Genomic DNA, 22,977 nt, shown 5'->3' on the forward strand with positions numbered 1-22,977 from the left:
AGTCACGAATGCTCAACTGTGGGAGAGAACAAGCCAAAGGCCAGTAAAAGAAGATATTCAGGTGAGGAAATGGAAATGGATTGGACACACCCTGAGGAGACCCCCGACAAGCATCATCAGGCAGGCTTTAACGTGGAACCCACAAGGAAAGCGTAAGAAGGGGAGACCAAAGATGACATGGAGGCGAGCGGTACAAGCTGAAATTGAAAAAGCAGGGACATCATGGAAACAGACAGAAAAGGATGCTCAGGACAGGCTTCACTGGAGTAATGTTGTTGATGGCCTGTGCTCAACTGGGAGTTTTAAAAAAAGGGCAAGAGAGAGAGATACTTGCTTAGACGAGAGAAAATTTACATTATTTGTTTGAATTTTTCAGAAAATGAGGTACTTTTATGTAAAAAGTATGGGAAGCCAATATATAAGAATGTATTTTCTTTCACACCCTCAGAGCTTTTCAGTAGAGGTTAGTTTACAGTGTAATTTCCCTCTAAAGAATTGCCCTTCGTGCTTAATTGACATAACAAGGTGTGAATGGTATTCTGGCAGTTGTACAACATAAAAAGAACAATTCAGATGTGACTGAAGGGCACCAAGCAAAATGTGGAAAGACTAGTCAGTCCAGGAAGCTTAATTGGCTGAAACGCAAACTTTGGTTAAGTCTCCAAGAGTTCCAATTTAGCACCCGCTGAATGTTTTATGGTCTGAAAAAAAAATTTGCAGTCAAAAAAAGTCATAGGGGCTTAAAATGTCATTCGCTGGCGAACTGAGATCCAAAGTCAGGACTCAATATAGAAAGGACGACTGTTTTTATTCAGTTGCAACTTCAAAATTTTTAAGCAGCCACCATGTTCTGTTATATTAGTAGTTGCATCTTTAGAAAAAAAAGTAAGGACATCATTGAGATCTCAAGATGCTTTAAAGATAGATGCCATTCATTATGTTGTATCCTGTCTAAAAGCAAATGAATATTAGCAGATCAGTATTCAGGATCTGATGACCATTTTGGAAAACCATCTGCATGAGGTGAGTGGCACAGGATATTTATATTATAGACCACAATACCTGAAAAAGAAACAACTGATGGGGTGCAAGGGAAAGCATATAACATAATGGAGGTTGATGGGGAGCAGGTGTTTTTACATTTAAGTAATCGGCTTCTTCAGTCATATGAACACAAGAATTTTATGAAACACCAAAGGGCATTAATGATGCCAGGCAGAAGCAAATTGTCAAGGCAACTCATCAATTAATCAAAAATCTACATTTGAAAAAAAAGTCAATCCATCAGTAAATTTAATTGGATGCATTCAAGGAGAAGAATATATGCGATAACTTCGCGGCCTCTTGGTGCTGCTTCTTGAAACTGTCAATATGTTCTACAAATCACATCTGAAAATAGTTGCCAGCCAACCGAGATCTATGATTGCTCCCTTACAAGAAGGAATTTGCGTATTTTTCCATCGCCACCTCCCTTCAAGGCTTCTTGTGAACTTACTTACATACTGCTGCTGTTGGGTCTCTCACTGGAAATGTTCATGACAATAGCACACAGCTGTACTCAGTTTGAAGCATTCAACTTTGACCACAACATAAGGACTCCAGACGGAGAAAGGACATTTCATAGCATAGGGATCACATCAGCGCTCACACCTACTCAACTGAGAAAAATGTTTATACCTCGGTCATCAATGTAAAAATCCACCACTTTCCAGGTGGCTCAATAAAGGGAAGCCTCTGGGAGTGAGAAGACAGGGATGCAACAGAGTAGGCCTATCATTTTTTCTTTAAGAGAGTTTCTTGAAGTCTAGCAGTAGTCTTTCAGATACCATCTTTCATCAACAGTGCTGGGGTTGAAAACTTGACTCTGATCGACAAACTCTTTTCAATTCATACGAACAAGGAACTAATGTAATACGTGCCTCTCCAAACCTGTGATATATTTATGTAAATTAGACTGCAGTTCCATGAAATGCACCTGCAAGAAAAAAGAACTAGATTGCTCTCCTGCCTGCAAATACAGAGGTCCCAGTTGCTCTAACATCCGCGGCTGTAACACAAGATTTCAATGATGGAAACGAAGATAACATGTTCGAAGAAAATCCCCTCTTGTCACCATGAATGTTGGCTGAAATTGTTTTGTCCACACCTGAAATGTCACTGACTTATGGTGACTCTCTTCTTCTTCTTCTCTTTTTCTTCCTCTTCTTCTTCTTCTTCTTCTTCTTCTTCTTCTTCTTCTTCTTCTTCTTCTTCTTCTTCTTCTTCTTTTCTTCTTCTTCTTCTGCAATTGTATCTCTTCATAAATAGCTAGTTCTCGTGGTTGCTAGTATCAATGTAGGCCTACAATGCTACTCTTATTTTTTTTTGGCTCCCATAAAAAAATCTGAGGGTTAAGGACTCGAAGTTCTCCAGTTATTATAAAAAACGTAAATTTTAAGGAACAGAGTACCATGCAGTGGTGTAAGATTAGGTAATAATAATAATAATAATAATAATAATAATTGCATTTATATAGCGCATATCCATGCTCAAGAGCATGCTCTATGCGTTTTACAACTATTATTACCCCAGCTGACCCTCTGAGAACACTCAGAAATATTCTCATCTTCCGAGGAAGTATACAGTGCAAGCTGCGGATTTCACGCCCTCAAACACTATCAAACTGACAAGATCTTTCACTGTCTATAGCCGGGTTCCAATTTACACCTGGGTGAAGTGAGGAAAATTTGTGCAAAGTGCCTTTCCCAAGGACACAACGTCAGGCCCCTGACGGGATTCGAACCCACAACCTTACGGTTGCGAGTCCGAGAGCCTAGGTGTGTTGTAAGACATGTAATTCTGAAATAATTTGGTATCGATATATATGACTATTCCTTTAAACGGCATTTTAAACAAATTTCCTCCTTTCCGATTGATGCCAATTACATTCTCGGAGCCAGTCACCTAGATCTAGTCTTAGTCTTAGCACAGGTACTTGAGTTCAAATAGGAAAAAAAGGAGGATTCCGGTAAGGTCCAGCTGTAGGGATGGTCCCGCTGTAGCAGGTGCCTCTATAGTCAGGTTCTACTGTATATATTATTACGCCAATGTTTAGAGAAAAGATTGGCCTTTCAGTTGAGTTAAAACAAAAATTGCTTTCTTTTTTAAAAAAAATAGCAATTTCTGGTGATTCCACTTTTTACTCTGTACTTCTTACAGCTTCTTTCATCGCTTTATCATTTCACCTGCGATTTAAATTTAGGAAAAAAATGGCATGTAAATGACACAAAATGGACACTTCACCTCGCTCCTCGCTCACAGGCACTTTCCAGTGCGCAAACTCATACTGTTGGCCTACCGTACCTACTTAGAGGGTCGGTGTAAAAATAAAACAACATGTGGAATACACAATACACAACATTCTTTTTTCCAGATATGAAACTAATTTACTTGTTCAGAGAATTTACCAAAGCACAACTCTGAGCCCCACACTTGTGACTTACGAAGTTTGAATGATGGTCTAATGCAATAGCTTGATAACTCACCGGCGCAAATAGCTTCCTTGTTGCTGGAGTGCAGGTTTCACCTTGTTATTTGGTGTGGCTGTGGCGGGTGATGTACGAGGGTAAAAACATCCAGAACCAGTTCTTAATCCTGTCATGCCAGCATTATTTCCCCCCACACCTAAAGTGGAAAAAAAGTCCTGTTAGCATATTATGGAGCCTAAAAATAATTATATTGAGTGAGGCTACAGTTTTCATACTCAGCACTTATGTAGTAGGCCTAGTTTCAAGAGTGTTGATACATTTTTCAAGAAGGCCTGCACAAAGGTAATGACAATCAACGTTTTTTTAAACTGCAGTCAAGTAAAAAATGTGCGTACACAAAAAGGAATTGAGATTTGCTGCAAATGTGTAATACTTGGGTTTTTGTCAACAAGACAACCTTTACAGCATGAAGGATGAAAGGCAAGAAAAGAAAGATCTAAAAATGATAATAAGAGAGAAAGATCAATCAATGTAAAGCAAAGAAAACAATGACTTTATCTCAAATTTGAGAAATGCACTGGGCCACAGAGCAAAAGTTTTTCGAAATTAGAATTCTAGGGATATGAGAGCAGGACTCCTGCCTAATAAGATTTTCATGTTCTTGAAATATTTAAGTATTTCCTAATTATATTTATGGTGTGACCATCTGCCTGCTCTGCCGTCGTAAGGGAAAACGACGAATGGTCCTGCTCAGGTAGCGAGGCAAATTTTTCAGGAGAAGCAAAAACTCTTTTCACTTTATAATTCTTCTATTTTTCAATCTTTTAAGCTGTAATTCACCAGATATTTGATTGAGGTGTTCATAAAGCAGTTTCTAAAGTTTGAATGGTTTAGGTTGAAAAGTAGCAAAGTTATTCGACATTCGTTGTTCTTCCCTACACTGCGCACTCGCAGGTGAGCCTTGCGATGTATGCGAAAACGACGAATGGTACGGTTAGTCGTTCTCCTTTACACTCGTGAACGTTTATGGGCGTAGGCGATGGTCAGTTGTGACGCATTGTTGACAGTAATGACTGTGAACTGGTTACTACAAATAAAAATAGGACGTATACAAACTAGCTATTATACGTATAAAAGTAGGTGTTTGTTATATCCCAACTGTAACTCGGTAAACGTCCTTCGTTTCCCTTTCTCGCTTGGTCAAATACTACACAGTCAGGGTACAAATCAGATGTGCACACATTTTCAACAGCTTGATTAAAAACTGTCTCATTCGGAACCAAAGTTTGGTCTCCATGATATCTCTTTATTGTATTCTCTTCAGAAGCGAGTTTTACTTTTATTTTCGCTAATTACAAAATTTTCCCTTCACGACCAAAGGGATCAACAATGTTATAATGTCAAGAATACGATCAGATCATTGCAAAGTCAAACTTTCTCGTAAGAAATGTTACAATCTGACAAGACTATCACAAACGCTTTCGGGAGAGGTAATGCGACGCGTTGTATTTATTAAATAAAGGATTCAGTTGATCGGATCGGAAAACATACCACAAAGTAGAGATCGACAAGGACAGTTTGAATCTGCAAGACATTATTATACTCGATCGTAACGTCCGTCAAGTCATAAAAAAACGTCAAGTGTAAAGCAAGACTAGGTGTTGCCACAATACGTCCACTTTTTAAGTTGGACAAAGATATTTACTCTCATAACGCAGTGTCATTAATTGCATGGTAATTCTATAATGATGTCGACCAGTGACAAGTGCTAGACAAATTGCGGCACTATAACCATCGTTGGGATTTGGGATGTCAAATGACTGGACAGCAAACTAGCATGACGTCAGTCTGTTAACATCTGGCGGACACTAATATGCAGTGCTAATAAATTTCTCCCTAAATACTCTTTTGACCCTCCCATCCCCACCCCTTTCCCCCTGTTCCCATCCGTTTTCCCCACTCTCCCGCCTGCTCTTGTCAGTTCACACCATCAGCATAGGCCTAATACGTGAAGACAGACAGAAAGACACACTATGTGATACATTCTTATAAACCATCGACGGTACTCCGGGGGAGGGGGTGGTGGTGAATTTGTTTGCGAAAAAAAACTAGTATGTTTGTACTGACGCAACAGTGACCAACTGTCATAATTTGTCGCCCATGCCGAATTTGCCCAACGGCAGAGACCAGGGGACAACGCCGAATGAGCAGTGATCCTTGACCGATCGACCATTCGTCGTTCTCCCTTACACTGAGCTCTGGCTCGGAGCTCGCCAGTGACAAAAAATTTTACACCATCAGATACAGATTTAAATACTCTATGAAATATATAAAAATTAAAAACTCGAAAAATTTTGACCATTCGTCATTTTCCCTTTCGACGGCAGTGCTGGAATCATATATATAAATATCAGAGATAATGCAGATTATGAAAGGTAAAGGAGAAAAAAAACAGATTGCTTTCAACTTAAGAGTTAAAGAGCTAATATGTGTTGAAAAGTGGGGGGCAAAAACCCACAATAATATCATATAACACAAAACAAACACAAGCAAAGAAAAGCTTCAGGTGGACTTTACCTAAAGAAGCTCCATCAATGATCTTGGTGGACAAAGTAGGGACTGTTCTAACAGCTTGATCCCCTGAACCGACACAGGCTGTTTTGTTACTGTTCTTCTCATCCTCTTTCGTAAGGCAATTGCGCACTTTGTCCCACAACCATGTAATCTCCTCATCTGTTGGGGTGCGGTCAATTCTTATTCCGTTCTCATCATAAACTGGCATTTTATTGGAATTGTCGTTGTTAATGTTGGCATAGGTAGGAATACCATTGTTTGCCTGCTGGATAGCAATCTTGCTGGTCCTACTGACACTTGCATTAGACACAGGTACCCTTTTGCTAGCCGATATTCTCCCTCTTTCAGACAATGCTTGCTTCTGCTGTTGCTGGCTGTTAGTATCTTTAGCCAAAGGGTCACCCCTTCCATAGTCATTAGTCTGGCCAGAAGTTGCCCCTGATGTCCAAACTCTAGTTGTTTGATACACCACACCATTAGTTTGACCATCTACAGGCACTTTCACGGGAACCTTGGTCATGAAGTTGTTGTTAACAGCCTTCACTTTAGCCTCGAAGTGGGACTTATGTGCTGTTGAGGCAGCTGCCCCTGAAGAGGGGCTTGGAGGACTATGTTCAGAGACTCCAGTGGATGTCTTGTATTCCGCGTGATGGTCAGGGCTCATAATGATGTGGGCAGCAGCCTTAGGCCGATTGATTGAAGTAGTTGTGTTCAGTGAAGAACAGTGAGAAGGTGGCAGATTGGATTTGGCACTTGAACTACTAGAATTATCATTTGAGCTATTCTGATCCGCACTAGGAGTTAATACTGGAGTCTGAGATGAAGGAGCTGTCCTCACCGTACCAGCACTAGCTGTTCTGTGTGCTTTTTGAGTACTGTCTACTCTCTGTGTTGCTGGGGTTACCTTTGCTGACAATGGACGTGCTACTGCTGGTTCTGAAATAGACAGTTGTCCCTTCCATTATTTGATATTGAGCAGCAATTTATTACACTAAAAGCCACTTTTTGCCAGCAACAGGTCTGGGTTAAAAGTAATGCTGAATCGATGCAAAAGAAGCAGCCCAATAACCTATTTCATAACCTGATAACAAAAATTCTTGGCATGTGTATGGCATCATGGTGAAATCAGGTCCTTGTCGAAATAATGAAATCGCAGAAACTGACATTCCTCCACCCAATGGGCAATTTTTACTGGGTTTTTTTTTTTTTTTAATATTTTTTTTTGGGGGGGGGGGGGGTCAACAACCTTAATCTCAATTTAACAACACATTTCTATGTATATTTTACTGAAAAACATTGAACAGAGGCACATAAATATGAAGTAAATTTGCAGTTTCCAAGGATACTCAAACACACTCAAACTTAGGAGGACACCGAACTATAGCAGCTATTTTCTTGTTAATTTTAACTCTGATGCTAGGATATACCCACATCCTTCAATCACAAATACTGGGTGTCTAAAAAATTTTTTTAATGACCAGCTTAAACGGCAATAATTCGATTATCCATGAACCAATTTTAATCAAACTTTGCAGAAATAAAATTTAACCACGCGCACATAATGGAATTACATCAAGAGGCTCGCCCAGGATAGGGAAAGGTGTAAGGTGTTTGTCTGTGGCCTATACCCTGGTGCAGGGTGAGAAAGGCAATGATGATGATGATGCGCACGTTATAGAAAGGTGTAATTTGCATTTTTTTCTATCTGGCACACAATTCACTATGAAGTAATTCCTCCAAATACAACTTTGTGTATCTAATAGCAAATAAAACCATGAATATTCACATATTTTCTCGAAAATTTATAAAATACCTCTCTATGAAAAAGTACAAATCGATTTTAATGCCAGAATACCTACAATGTAATACACAAAAAGTATCTGTTATACTCCAGAAACTCCTTACTTTACTTAAAACACTAAGTCTAGGTTTTGTAAGCTGACTGAATAACAGAGATGGCTTTTCGTAATCGGGTTATAAGAATAATTTCTAGCTTTCCAGTGACACTGAATCAGCACCAGACTTTTCCAGCTTTTATTTGCAATAAGTGAGAATGTTCTGATTTCTTTAAATTCATAGGTGTCATATTACTTCCGACACAAAAATTAAGAATGAATGAGTTAGCTGTCATTATTTTATTCTATACAAAAAGTTTATCTACCTACCCATGTTTTTACAAAGTTTTCGTGTTTTAAAAAAATCGCATAATATCTTTCTTAGTTGTATGCAGGCTGCCACAGACACAGCATGATTCATGAACAAACGCAGAGTAACTTTTTCTTGTTTAATGGTAAAACAAGAGCTAACACTGAGTGTCTTTAATTTAAAAATGCAGACGTGCATCTTTCTTTTCTTATAACTTGACTATTACTATTTGCGCAGATTTAAGACTTCTCATGGTAAAAGACATTCTTAGTCAGTTTACCATAGATTTTGGAGAGATCTGTAACGTCGTTTTTAAATAAACAATAATTTATTCATAAGTGTGTAACTGAAATAGGACAAATTGGGTACTCTACAAACACAGCTAGAACTAAAACTAAGGCACAAAAATTAACCATTCTAACGCAGAAGAAATCTCAAGACTGAGCTTTTAGTACATCAGTGTAATGGTTTGCTGTGTGGGATGAAGAAGAAGTTATATCGTTCCAAACGTAAACAAAAATACAAAATTCTTAAGCGACACCAGCAAAGTCGCTTCAGGGCTCATTAACCCCGTGACCCCGAGCCGGGGAGCTTCGGCAGGCTGCTGAGTCACGCTAACTAAAGGTAACAGAATCTGGCGAAAAGTGACGCCGTGGGCGCAATAGATGAAACAAACAAAAATAATTGGTATACACGCGATCGAATCTGGTGTGCTTGAGATTTGGGACACAAAATCTGGATATCCTGATTAAATCGGGATAAGTGGCTGCCACTGGAAACAGGCCTACACAGCACAATACATCCTCATCTCTAAACATCTCCAAAACTTTCTCGGCACGTTTAGAGATATCTATTTGAGGTGACTGTTGCGGTTTTTACCGTCTTTGTCCTGAAATCAGAACGGGATAATCACACCCCTGTAGCTGAACACCTATATAAGAAGTAAAATTTTGCATTTTACCCAGCATTGGTTGAAATTATTAAAACTTGATATATATCTCAAACACGTTGATTGATTCTCTTCATATTTACAAAATAGATGGTTGAATTTTAATTATTTGAATTTTTGTTGAAATTAGTGCAGATAGAAGACAAAGTTATTACCCTTTAATGGAGTCCTCTATTTTTAAGATACCCTGAATCTTCTGATCAAGACAGGTGGGTATTTTTTTCACCAAAAGCTAGATAAAAATGAACAGCTTTCAGACAATACTGATAAATGTAACTCCTTAAGCCCAAAGTTGACGAGTGCCTGCTTCCACTGTGTCATGACACATATGAACACATAAATATGATGAAAGAAAGACGAGGTGAAACACAGAAAAAACATTAGTCAAGAAAAGAAGGAGAAAAAAGGACCTCCATAAGGTAACTAGCAACTTCATAAATGAATATATTGTTCTTAGTGAGAATGCCCTTTCTTTAGAAAAGCAATTATTGTAAAAAAATTTCACATCAAAATGGAAAAGCAATTGAAACTCAGGAACTGATGATACTCACTATATAAATGTGTTCCAGTGTTGATGATGGCCAAGCCTTTTGTTCCAGTACTATCATTGTTCTCTGTTGTATTATCTTCCTCATCCTTGATTTGGTGATCTGCAAAACGTACACTCTTCTTCTTGCCCTGAAAAATACAAGGCACAACATTGCATGTCTGCCACAGGCTAAATTACCCACAACAGGAAGGCAGAAAGCTCAGTTCAGAAACTAATCGTTTAAAATATTAGCTTGATGTCCATCTAACACCATAGATGACAATGCACACACTAACTAAACTTCAAACCAAGAAAAAATTGCACAATATGCCGTATCACTTGATGTTTACCAGAAACAGATGACACGTAGTAAAAAATGTTTAGCAATTAGATCTACATGTATATGGTTTTATAACTGAATAATGAATTAGAACAATTCACTTAGCTGTCTTTCAAAATATAAGCCCAGTGTCTAGTAAAATCGTCATGTCCACGTTCACTAAGAAATTTGATGAGGTTAAATGATGTGGAAAAACACACAACAGTGGCGTCAGGTGGATTGTAAAGAGGGTGAGGCTTGCTGTGACTAAAAGTGGGGTCACTCAGATTAGAAAGATGTATAACGACTAAAAAGACAGTCAAACATGCACATAAAAAGACAATGTGAAAATAATATATATAGCCTATATGTATTGTAAACTTGCTAGTGGCAATACCATATGTTTAAAACCAGGACAATAGACTTACCTTGCATCTTTGTACATGTATATGATTTGGGCCCTTTGGTTTTTCTCTTGAGCAAACTTGCCATAGACTTTTTGGTTGAACAATAAATCCTTGAAAATATCCATCTACAACAGAATACTAAAATTGTGCTGGTTGATGTGGTTTCAGTCTCTTTATAGTAAGCTTATCATCATGTCATTGAGAACTAAAGCAAGTTTCCAATAAATTATAGGCCTTTATACGACTCATTGCAGCATTAAAGAAAATAAAAATGACATTCTAATTTAAAACTAACTTATCTGACAAAGGTGATTATTTCATTGTTTATCCAATCCCCACACAAAGAGCACGAGTGTGCACAGTACCCAAAACATCACTGTCTGTTAACCCACCCAAAACTACATTCAAGTGTATACATCATATCGCTATGGTGCACATGACAATTTAAACCCAATGACATGCTCACAGTAATGAAACTTTAACAAAATACCAAAACACCAGAAGCCATGGAAAGGGGGGGGAGCATGCTCAGTCCACACCTTGGGATGGAGCCATGACAGTATGCAAATTAAGTGTCAATAAGAGATGTCGAGGCTTACGTCACACAATGCTTAGGTTTAGATGTGCAGCTGAAGCCTCGCGTGCTAATAGAACCAAAAGTCTTTTTGTTTCAGCCTTGATCCACGCAAGGTCAATATACCCCAGTTATATTCAGTCTGTGGAAACATAACCACTGTGACTTCAGGCCATGGACCTTACAACAAATGGACTCCCTCTCTCTCTTCGCAGCACTCTGTGCCCAGCATGGCAAAGTGAAGAGTAAAAATGGCCGCCAACTTTTGCAAGCCTGTTTCGATCCAGTTTTTCGTCAAGTATGAGTTAGTTTTGTTGTTTTGTCACCGCAAATCATGACAAGAAAGCGAATACTGAAATCTTCATGGACGAGAAAAAGAAAAAAACTGCCACAAAAAACAACAGTGCCACAGCGATTTTTGTATTTGTTGAAATACATGAACCATGTCTTTAGTTTTGTTTTAGGCATAAGCGGCAAAGAAGTAAAAGTAGACCGAAATCTAGAAAAACAGGCGATCAGATTGATTTTAGTGCCTTGAAAACTTCGAAGAAAAGCTAGATCTAGACCATAGATTTACTATATAGGCCTATTAAGTTGCTGTGGCTAAATCGAGTGCACTCAATGAGTCGCAGTTGGACAAAGAATATATCGTTTTCTCTGCTCTTTCCTTCATCTTTTTCTCTAATAAAATTACATTGATACCCTAAGTAGTTTGGGCACAATGCATGTCTAAGTTTAGCGTGTCAAGTTCAGACCTATTTTTCACCCGGCTCGCTGCAAGCCAGGGTGGACACAAGTGTACTGCCGCGGCAACGCAGGGTGAATTGGGTTAACGTACTGGGTAGGGAACATTTGTCTGCTACTAAACTAAGCATGTACTTTTGTAGCTCATGAAAGAAATGTTATTAAGAGCTTTCTTTTCAAGAAAAACAAAACGTAGTGCTTTGAAAAACATGTGTAAAATCACTTAATTAAAAAAATTCTTTAATACCCTATGTGTGAGAGTGGGTGTGTGGGTGTGTGGGGGGAGGGGGAATGGGGATGAAATAGTGAGGTGACATGACCTGGAAAGCCAAAAGAGCCAAAGAGTTAAGTTTGATGAGCTTTCAAAAGAGAACAAAAATATCACGTCTAGAAAAACGAATATGAACCGACTAACCTTTCTCTCAGGGTTCATTCGGGCCAGCTCCAAACTATCACGAGGAAATGTCTTCACTTGGTTAGGTCTGCCTGTTGCCTGGCCAAGGACTTTAGGAGTCGCCTGTTTCAAAATCCCACGTAGAAGTGGGGTCTTTTCTGTCTCTACTGTTTCACTGTCCATTTCTAACTCGTCAGCCTCTTCCAGAGCCTCTTTGGGAGAAGGGTCAAGGACAGAGACAGATGATTCTTGTTTCAAATTTGGAGGACAGTTAACAACTTCCCAATGCACCTGCAGTGTCGCACTTGCATTACCACTTGTACTAGTAGGTGCAGGTGGACAGTTCTTGGGGAAGACTGTTCTTACTGCTGGGACAGGAATTGGCCCACCGACCATCTGACCAGCTTGGCTTATGTGTGTTTGCATTGGTTCAGGAGAAGTATCCAGACAGGGGACTGAGGGAATATGTGACACTGGTGATGTTCGTTGTTGAAATGTACTAGAAACCTGCTGGTATGATTGTACACTAGAAATAGGTACTTTTGTTATGTCTGCTAAACCGTAGTTGATGTTATTATTAGCAGTGTTCCCCTTATATTGGGAGGTTGTCAACACTGTGGAAGAGGATGCCTGTGACTGGCTGTAATATATTATCTGACTGGAACTGATGCCTCCACTCGGATAAATATGAGACAGTGGGTAACTCATATCTTGGGCTGTCATATTCACAAAATTACTTGCCCTGTTGTAATTTTGAGTTGAAGAACCAGCTGCACTCACAGGGCTCATATCCTCTTCTGCAGAATACATAACAGGGTGAGGACCAGAAGTTATTGGGAAGGGTGTTGTTGAAGTCATAGATGTCAGAGTTCCTCTTGTGCTGTAAGGGTGTTGGTTATTTGCCACTTGAGTACTGTCTGATGAGTGTTGATCACCAAGGGCTGGGTTGTTCCCAGGCCATATGGACTGCCCAATGGCTGAGGCATAGCGTGGATGGAAATCAGACATGAGAAGGTCATTTTGTGTTGGGGTGGATGTTTCTGTCAGAGTACAGCTATTTAATTGGGGAGATGGGGATACCCATGCTGTTGAGCTGGAAGTGACGGCACCAGTTGTAATACCAGCTACCTGATGTTCCTTACTTCCCTGCTTAATTACTGGAACTCGGTCATGAGCACTAACAGTGCCTGAAACATTTTCTTGTGAGTTGGGCTTGTGTTTATTTGCTGGGCTATTGTCAGGCATTTTGATCACTGATATACTACTACAGGAACTTGCTGAGTCTAACAGTGAATCCTCAGACAGCTGCTTAACAGTATCATCACATTTCTCCAGACCTATGGCAGTTCCAGTCGCAGCAAATGACCTACCACCATGATCTCCCATCAGATCCCCTCGAGTCAAGCCCACAAAGGAATTATGGTTTTCTTTTCTGTGACGCATTTGTACAAGGCTATTCAAAGGAATATTTCCATACCCTGAGGGATTCAAATGAGGGTCAGGTTGAGCAACAGGAAGGTCTCTTTGAAAAGTGGCAGATGTGGTCATGTCTTGATTAAGAGGCTGATGCTTATCCAGTATGTTTTTCCCTTTGACAGAATTTGTATTATCACTTGCACGATTATTTAATAGATACAAATTATGTCGATCTTCAGGCTGAAGATTATGTGATGGTTGTAAGTCTCTGCTGTCTTCAGAATTCAAAGGGTGCTGTTTCACAGGTGAACTCAAAGGCTTTGAGGTACCTCTGGCCATGAGAAAGTTATCAGCATCCCTACTCTTCCTCTTTGACCCTTCAAGGCTGTCTAAACTGGAACAGCTATCACTAAGCTGAATGTTAGTATCATCATTCTCTAAATGATGCGAATCTTTGTGAGTTCCTTCATTCTCATGTGTACCAAAGTCCCTGTCAATTTCCCTGCGGATGGCATTGTTAAAGTCTAGCAAAGCTTGTTGCTGTTGTTCGAACAACATGTTCTGTTGCTGCTCCAGTTGTTGCTCAAACAAACTCCGGCTGCTGGTTAAGTTTTTCATGCTGTGGTCCATCATTTCTGCTCGAGCATCAGGGTCCATTTGATGCCCCGGCCTTCCAGAGGAGGGACGAGAGGAATGGTGTCGAGTCTGGTCAAAATAAGATTTTTCCAAAGGGTCTGCATTATCAGTGCCAGGTGAAAGCACATGATGATGGTTTGAATGTGGGCGACCAACCTGAGGATTACCTCTGATCAGTGTAAGAGCATCTTCCAATGCAGTTCCTGTGTGCCTTCTTGGGCTCAGTCGCCCACTTCCTTGTCTGGAACTTGGAGGAATATGCGATCGTTGATACTTTTCTGTTGCTTGATTTTGTTCTTCTCTTCTTTTAGAAAGTATTTCTTGCCGTCTTTTTTCTTCACGCTGTGCTTCCAATTTACGTTTGTGAGCCTGGATTCTGAAACATCCCCGAAAAAATTAAAAGAATAAAAAGCAATAAAAATGCTGTGGACATAGATAACAAATCCTAAATTTCCAGTTATCACCAGAAATCATTTAAAGAAGGAAAATTATTTAAAATCATCAACGCAGCTCCTCAAAGCAAGCATGTAAATAAAAATGAATTTTAAAAAGTAAATTGATGGCAAAAGAGTGTGCATTATACTGTTGGCACTTTGTTGGAAGCTTGTTCACTCGAATTTATAAATTTTACAGGAAAGACAAAGAAACTCTGTCGGTTTTAACATGTACACTTTGGCAATCAAATTTTGTCAATGTATTGTGAAGGGCCTTTGAAAAAAATCCTGCAATAAAGTATGTGTACTGAACTTATTATTATTACTATGCAATATGAGTTAGTGACAAAACATTCTTTGGTCAGTTCTTGGAAGTGTGAATGATGCTGTTGTTTTACTTTTTTAGATATGACCTTTCAAAGCTGGAAAATTGTTGATTTCATATGACACCTTCGATATTGCATCATCACTTTTAGAGACCCCAAAGTAATATAATAGGAATAAATCTTCAATATTATATCGCTATCTGATATATTATTTTTTAAACTTCAGTTTGATGGGCCATAAGATATGGTTTGTGTGTGTTTAGGTGGATGTTTTGACATTTTCCTTTGGCGGGGTAGGGGCGTAAAAATAGGTCAGGGAAAAGCCCTGGGCCAGTGGTGGATTTTGGCCTGGTAGGAAAAGAGTTAAAGGTTGGCATGTGTGGGTTCGCCTGCCAATCCACGGTGAACTTGCTACACGTTTTTCACAAGTTCGAGTATGTGACGAGATAACTGTGACGACATCACTGGAAGTATGTGACGACTTCAACGTGTGATGAGTTAACTGGAAGCCTTTTTTACCCTTGTCCACAACAATAAATATTGATACAAAAATTATACCACACTACAATATCGTTATAAAGCAATATGAATCAAACATTTGATGTCAATTTACTGGTTTAATGATATTTTGATTCCCATTTAAAAAAATTAAATTTTAAACATTAAATTTTAAAAATAAAATCAATCATAAAAGCAACAAAAAAAAATAAAAACAATACTCACAGCAACAAAAATTAAATAAGGTACAAATCTGGTCATACAAGCATTAACACTTTAACATTCATATATAGGCCTAAACCAAAATTAGATAAGTGGGGCTATGTGGAATTAGAGGTTTGCAGTTGAATGGGAAGACTATCTAAGATTCACAAACTCACTTTCGTCTCTTGTTAGTCTCTTGAGACAATCTTTTGGCCTTTGAAATGGTGTCAAATCTATTTCTGTCCTCCAACTCCTCTTTCTCCAGGGCTCTAAAATGCTGGCTATAAAATTAAGAAAATTTAATATCCAGATATCTGAGAAAACATACTTAAACATAGTACCACAACATTGCAACCTCTGTCAGAGCTCTCTACTCTAGTAGAGCTGTAACTTGGAATTTGTCCATGCAAAATCAACACTCACAGTAAAAATATCATATTCTGGTACAAAAAATTGAACCTATATTATTTCGCAATATAATAACAGTTCATCCATCAGTTTCTGACATGATGGCCAATATGCATCTTTAGAGGATATTATTTCTCCGGTAAAACAGAAGAAATATCAGGGTTAAGATGACTTGTGTGACTTTTGCTAAGGCCAAAATGACACCTCTACCAATTCAGCCAGAAAAGAGTTTGCCACATTTTGAGCATAGTAAAATTATAAACTAATTGCATCATTGAAGATCAGAAATATCCAGATTCTATTCCAGTGTTTCTCTTGTAAAATGCTTTGGACAATGAGCAACATTTAAATTGTTTGCGATTGACCACTGTGTTCATGATTTATTATTCCTTGAGTGCCATTGTAAATCAGGCGCTAGTCCAAATGATGAAATCGAAGAAACTGACATTTTTCTGCTCTTTGGGTTATTTCTTTTTTTTTAGGGGCCTCTACACTTTTCATGAACACTTAAAAACAATAGCTACGCGAAGTGGTGGGTCTAGGGTAGAGGTGGGGCGGGTGGACCACCTGCGGGCGAGCCTCTAGACTAGAATTGCCCATGCCTGAGGCAAATAATTTTAATTTCACAGCGGCGACAGTGACACGGTCGGTCTGTTCTTCCCTTTCACTCGTTTTTCCCATGAACCCGGTAAATTTTATCCACTATTTTTTTAACTTAAACAAATAGCGTTTCAATCGTGACCACAAAATGTCGTTCACTTTAATCGATTGTTCAAATAAAGTACGTTCACTTTAGGCGGACTCTACTGTATCTGAGTTGGTCTCATCGGTCAAAGCCATAAGTCAAAATAACCTTTAATTCTTCTACGCAGTGGCCCCGTTAACGTAGTTGGCAGGCTACGTTCATGGCACCCTGAATGCAGTATGCAGGCACTGTTGAGACTACGTTCACGGCACTAAAGCTTCATTTAGGGGGAGTGTCCACTGCCGGTTTAAGTCTGCCGGTTTTATTCAGTGACGTATCGTCGGTCGCCTGATGAAATCATGAATAATGATGAATTCACACGAAGCAAATTTTACAGGAGAGGGAAAAAACTGATTTTCTTTGTCATTTGGCGTTCAAGACATAAACTAAATGGGTAAATCTCTAATTATACCTTTTAAAAATACAGTAGTCTCCGCCTAAGATCCCGGTGCTCGGGAGCAAGGAAAAGCGGGATCTTAGGCGAACCGGGATCTTAACCGACGAACTCAGGGAAGAATCTATGGTGACCCATGTTAAGGCTTACAATCGGTAAAATGGTCTCCCTCCACTCTAAAATGAACTGACGTGACCGCTTGGTGGGTTTATGACGTATGGCGAGCAAAGAGTGGTTAACCTTGATGACCTATCACAGCACACAGTGGGATGAGGTGTGCCATTTTCACTTATTATCCTATCATGAGGCTCAAGATCTACGCTTCTCAAGTTGCCCCTCCCCTCTCCCTTACCTATAGAAAATTTATAGCTTTCCATCTCCCCCAACCGCCTTTGTCGTTACACACCATTACGTTGTGAACACACCAATTAAAATTCAGTCTGTCTCGCAAATTCGGGAGTAGAAACAACTTCTGCAATGGTCAGGGAAGAGTTCACAGTTCAACGTGATCCCGCCTGGAGCGAACGTGTAGGCCCTACCCACCCAGCGAGTGATGTAAGTTTAGGGGGATAGCTCAGGTGTGAGTGCGATGCTCGAGGAAAACAAACGTGTCGGTCAGTTCACACCCCGGTGTGATCCCGTCTGGGGCAAACACTATATCGCTTCATCGAGTTTTACAACGTGTATGTGATCACATTCACGATGGTAGCTGATCTTTGACGCGACGGACAATTTATTGACCTCAAATTTTCACTCTTGGTTGATCGGCTGTCCCGCCCGCGTTTTTTTCCGCAATGTATGATCTGAAATGCGGGATCTTAGCCGAATGTAGACCTTCAGAGTGAATCAGAGCGGGATCTTAGGGGTGACTTTTGTATAGTAAAAATTCTGTTTTCTTAAAACAGCGGGATCTTAAGCGAACCGGGATCGTAAGCGGTGGGATCTTAGGCGGAGACTACTGTAATACTGTAGTACATACTGTAGATGGTTCTTTTTTCGAAAAAGTGTGGGATTCACTATTTTCATATCCGAATCTCGCCTGATGCAGTCGCGGAATTCAAGATTTCATCAGTAGGCTTTATGAAACGCTGTGTTGTATACACAGCGTGGTGGAATCAGGCTCTCGTCAAAATAATCAAAGTGAAGAAACTCGCATTTTTCTGCAGGTTTGTGAATTTTTTTCAAATGTTTGTTTTTTGGCTCTACACCTTTCATGCCCATTAACTCATTCGCTACGCCGAGCCGTGGGGGGGCGGCGCGGCTAAAGTGCCGTCAGTATGCTAAGCCGCCCCCGGCGGCTTGAGAACCGACGTTCAATTTCAGCTTGGTTTCTATTCCAATCCACATATCCATGTTAAAATAAAGGTCATAATATAAAGTTGACTTCCGGGTCAAGCGTTTCCACTGAAAATCGGAAGTTTTGATTCAGTTTTGAAACACGACTTCGAAGTTTATTCGACATTATTTTATCGCGAAGCCCAAATTATAGCCCAGACGCCAGTCTTAGTACTTTTACACAACAAAATGTATCATTATTTTGCTCACTAAAGAAGTGTAGGACTCTTCTTTATAATATTGATACTACTGGACTCAAATTGCTAGTGCACTGTAATTGCGAAATCAATATTTTTGAGTGCTAGATCTAGGCCTAGATCTAAATAGTCAAAATATTTTTTTCTCTCCCCAAAATCACTACTTTTTTGTGAATTTACTCAAAAAGTACCACCCAAGACATGTATAGGTTTATTCCAAATGCAATTTTGAATAATTCCATGTAAGATACGAGTGGTTTTTTTCTGTTTGGGATCTTTTTTTCAAAATTATTTTAAAATTTAATTTTTTTCAGTATCGGAGGTTATGATCCAAATGTACAAATATTATGGAATGTATGTAAATGACTCCTCATTTTTCAATATTTTCCTTTTCTATATACAGTTATGGTTATTTTGATGTATAATTTGACTAGGTGCAAACATAATTTTTGAGTTTCATCTGAGATTATAAATTTTTTGTTTTCAAATTTTATCCGCAGACGATCAAAATTGTGTTGCATAATCGCCTCTTACAGGAACCAAAGTTGAAAAATACTCAAATAAACAATACAGATGTATTCTACAAACCATACTGAAAATGTTGGTATATAATATGTTGATATTTATTTGAATTTATGGCCCCCAAGACCTGTGAACTGCGCACTAGTCATCACCTCATTTCGCCCTCCCGAAAAAAATTCGTCCACAAGCCGAAAATAATACGTAGCGAATGAGTTAAAGAACTCATTTCTGTGTGGATTTTTCTGAAAAACGTTGATTAAAGGCACAAAAATGTAAATTTTCAGTTACCACAGACTCTTAAGCTAAGGAAATAACTAATCTTTGGCGGCCATTTTCTCACTAATTTTATCTCTGAAAACAGGTGACCCCCACCTCCTTCATTTGCAAATATCTCGACTTGTATTCAAGATAAATGGATACTTTTTTCACCCAAATAAAGATAAGTGAATAAGCTTTAAGATGATACCAATAACTCTACATGCCCCAAAATTGACGAGAGCCTGATTCCACCACGTTGCGTCACATATATTGTTATAACCTTCTACATATTTGTGCACATTGAAAATTAGTCCATCAAGCAATTTGTGAATTCAATTGCAATCAAACCACCTTGTGCCTTGTGCTATAAGTAGTAGATGGCATCATACGAGGTTGCATTGAAAATTGTGTGCATTCTTTTGAAACAAGAGCAGGAGTAACTGATAGACAGTGCCAAAAGCACACCCTGAAGATTCATGCAAATCATCACAAGGTCTTCTTGCCCAAGAGCAAAGGTTATATCCATGGCGTGTCCTTTCTTTGTCCTTTTATTATCTGACATGTGAGATTCCCACTTAGTCTGGCTGACATTGTCAAGACTCAAAACTCAAGCACAAATTCACATTGGTCTTTTTTGGCTCTTAGATTGACATGTTCTTTACATCTAGCCCAAGTTTGAGTAGTCTGACATACAGGGCAGATTGTCCCTGACCTGTGCAGGCTGTTTCGTAAAACCAATGAAGCTCTGACAGATTACAAAATTAGGGATCAAGATACAGTTTTCCAGAGCTATGCTGGCAATAGTGGGAGGGAACCTTCGGAAGCATGGCCACAGATGTGAACAGAAACTCCTTGGCTTGCACGCCCCTTGTGGATTGTTTGGTGGTGCAGCGTGGATTGGGCTCTTCAAAAGCACTCTTTACAAAGTGCTGGAGGATGCAAGTAACCATCAACAAGTGCCTGGGGAAGTTCCTCAGTATGAGATGGACAGACAGAGTCACCAGAGAGAAAGTATTAAGCAGAACATTTTCAGACAGAACACAGCAGTTGAGATGGATTGGACTGAGCAAACCATCTGGAAATCAGGCAGCTACATAACACAGAAAAATCTTACTTGGAGTCCACAGGTTAAAAGACCGAGGGAAGGGTATGTGGAGCCTGTAGAAAAGTAACAGAGAATAATGAACAGAAAAGTGGAAAGACATTTGAAAAATATGAAGAAGTTAGCCCAGCAAAGGTAGGGAATAATGGAAAGTGTTTGTCCGAACGGAGTGAGTCTTTTTTTTTTTATAGTAGAGGGTTTTACGGCGCTCGCAACTGCATAAGGTCATATGAGCACCAAGGGGTGGGTGTCAACAGAGAAGTCTTTACAGGGAATCAGACTTAGACTGCTCACCTCTCTAGCTTCAACAGCACAAGGTCTGCTTCGACTATCAAGGCACCCCGGAGATAGCAGGTCACAAGAGAGTGACAAACATACAAAAGAAGTAGAGGAAATGACAATAGTAAGGATCAAGAAAGAAAAAGCAGCAGTTCCCTGTTGTAGATCAGGCACAGTTATGAACGTGACATGAGTCAGCCTATTTACAATTCTACTATGCTTGAACGAAATATGTCCCCCCTTTGGGAATGGCCTAAAGACACTACAGTCAGTGGCACTGCCCCGGGGGGGTGGAGTGAGTCTTGCGATGATGAAACCGGCATGGGCTCTTCTAGAGCAATTTACAATGAATGAGTTCGGTCATAGAGATATCAACATCCTGCAAACTTTGACCTTCTGCTCACTCTGTTTCAGATTTTTAAAAACCCAAGTGTGTGCCTGATAAAACGGAGAATTCCACAATTTTTAGAAAATCAGTTTTTTATTCATAATATAGGATAGTGCTCAGTGAGATAGATGTCCATGTAGAACTATTTTTCAGTTATCTCAACTCAAACATGTAATCTGATGTAATAAGAAAATCATGAAAAAACACAGTGCCCCAAAAGTTGCCTGATGAAACCGTGAATCCCCCACCTGGGTGGAATTCACGATCTCATCAGTCGGTTTATGACTCACGGGGCTGACCGTTGGCGCCGTGAACACCTCTTTAGACCATTGAAATATATGGGCGACTGCGTTGAGCAAACACAATGGTTCAGTATTCACGGTTTCCAGGCTAAAGATGTCGGCTGCTTGCGTTTTGTGGGAAAACCTTTCTGTCACAAAATGAAAATGTTTCAATTTTGGCTTAGATTCTATTCCAATCCACATATCCACGTTAAAATAAAGGTCATAATATAATGTTGACTTCCGGGTCAAGCATTTCCACTGAAAATCGGAAATTTAGATTCAGTTTTGAAACGCGATTTCGTAATTTATTCGACTTTGTTTTATCGCGATGCCAAAATTATAGCCCGACACCAGTTTTCGTAATTTTACACAACAAAATCTATCATTATTTTGCTCACTAAAGAAATGTAGGACTCTTTTTTATAATATTGATACGATTGGACTCATATTGCCAATGCACTGTTATTGAGAAATCAATATTTTTGAGTGCTAGATCTAGGTCTAGATCTAGATGGTCAAAATATTTTTTTCTCCCCAAAATCACTACTTTTTGATGAAATTACACAAAAAGTGCCACTCAAGACATGCATAGGTTTAAATTCCAAATGCAATTTTGAATAATTCCATATAAGATAAGAGTGGGTTTTTTTCTATTTGTGATCGTTTTTTAAAGATTATCATTTTTTTTTTTTTCCAATATATCGGATGTTATGTTCAAAATGTACAAATATTATGGAATGCAGGTAAATAACTGCAAACTTTTCAATATTTTCCAGTTCTTTAATCATTTACGGTTATTTTGAAGTATCATTTGACTAGGTGCAAACATATTTTTTGAGTTTCACCAAAGTTTATTAAGTTTTTATTCGAAGTGACTATTAGTGCCGATCTTTATTTCTCCGAACGGTTTCCGGCTTCGGGTCTCGTGATTTTTTGCCTATTTATTGCGAGAGTTCGGTGCCAACTTTCATTCTGCCTCTGGTCTGGGATTGGGAAGGAACACCGCATGGCAAGCCCGACTACAGACAACCTTCAGTAACACCCATCACACACCCACCACCATCATGCACATGTACACACACAAACTTATACACACACTAACTAAACATGATCAGTGGGCAACTTTTGAACGTATGACGAGCTGAGCTGTGGATGGAGAGACAGTGTTGAGTGAAAGAGCAGGTGAAAGGAAGAATGTACGAGTGTATCCACAGGCGCCAGCAACTACAAGACGATGACACCGACCCCCCTGGCCAGGTCCACAACTCACGAACGAAAGGAATGCGGCTAAGGCAGTGTTTTGCCTATATTATTGTCCATGGTTCGCAGGGTGCAAGGCAATGAGTGAGATTTTCTTTGTGTGTGCCTGGAGGGAGGGGGTGGGGTGTGAAAGTCATGCGGACGGGGATGAGCCGCGGGAGAGAACACGGGAATTGAATGAATGAGTGA

General features: G+C 39.4%; 1 protein-coding gene across 2 annotated transcripts in view; it reads right to left on the bottom strand.

Annotated features, from left to right (window-relative positions):
- Positions 1 to 22,977, bottom strand: part of LOC101861002 — a 51,783-nt gene that overhangs the window by 20,711 nt on the left and 8,095 nt on the right. For both annotated transcript variants that reach the window (XM_005108713.3, XM_013088257.2), the window contains exons 2-6: positions 15,793 to 15,897; positions 12,124 to 14,530; positions 9,687 to 9,813; positions 6,045 to 6,977; positions 3,525 to 3,663 (exon numbers count right to left, since the gene is read on the bottom strand). In XM_005108713.3, coding sequence (XP_005108770.1) covers positions 3,525 to 3,663; positions 6,045 to 6,977; positions 9,687 to 9,813; positions 12,124 to 14,530; positions 15,793 to 15,897 — 3,711 coding nt within the window. The remainder of the gene's footprint in view (positions 1 to 3,524; positions 3,664 to 6,044; positions 6,978 to 9,686; positions 9,814 to 12,123; positions 14,531 to 15,792; positions 15,898 to 22,977) is intronic.

The sequence above is a fragment of the Aplysia californica genome, unplaced genomic scaffold (assembly GCF_000002075.1).
Source record: "Aplysia californica isolate F4 #8 unplaced genomic scaffold, AplCal3.0 scaffold00711, whole genome shotgun sequence".
NCBI classification, from domain to species: Eukaryota; Metazoa; Mollusca; class Gastropoda; order Aplysiida; family Aplysiidae; genus Aplysia; species Aplysia californica.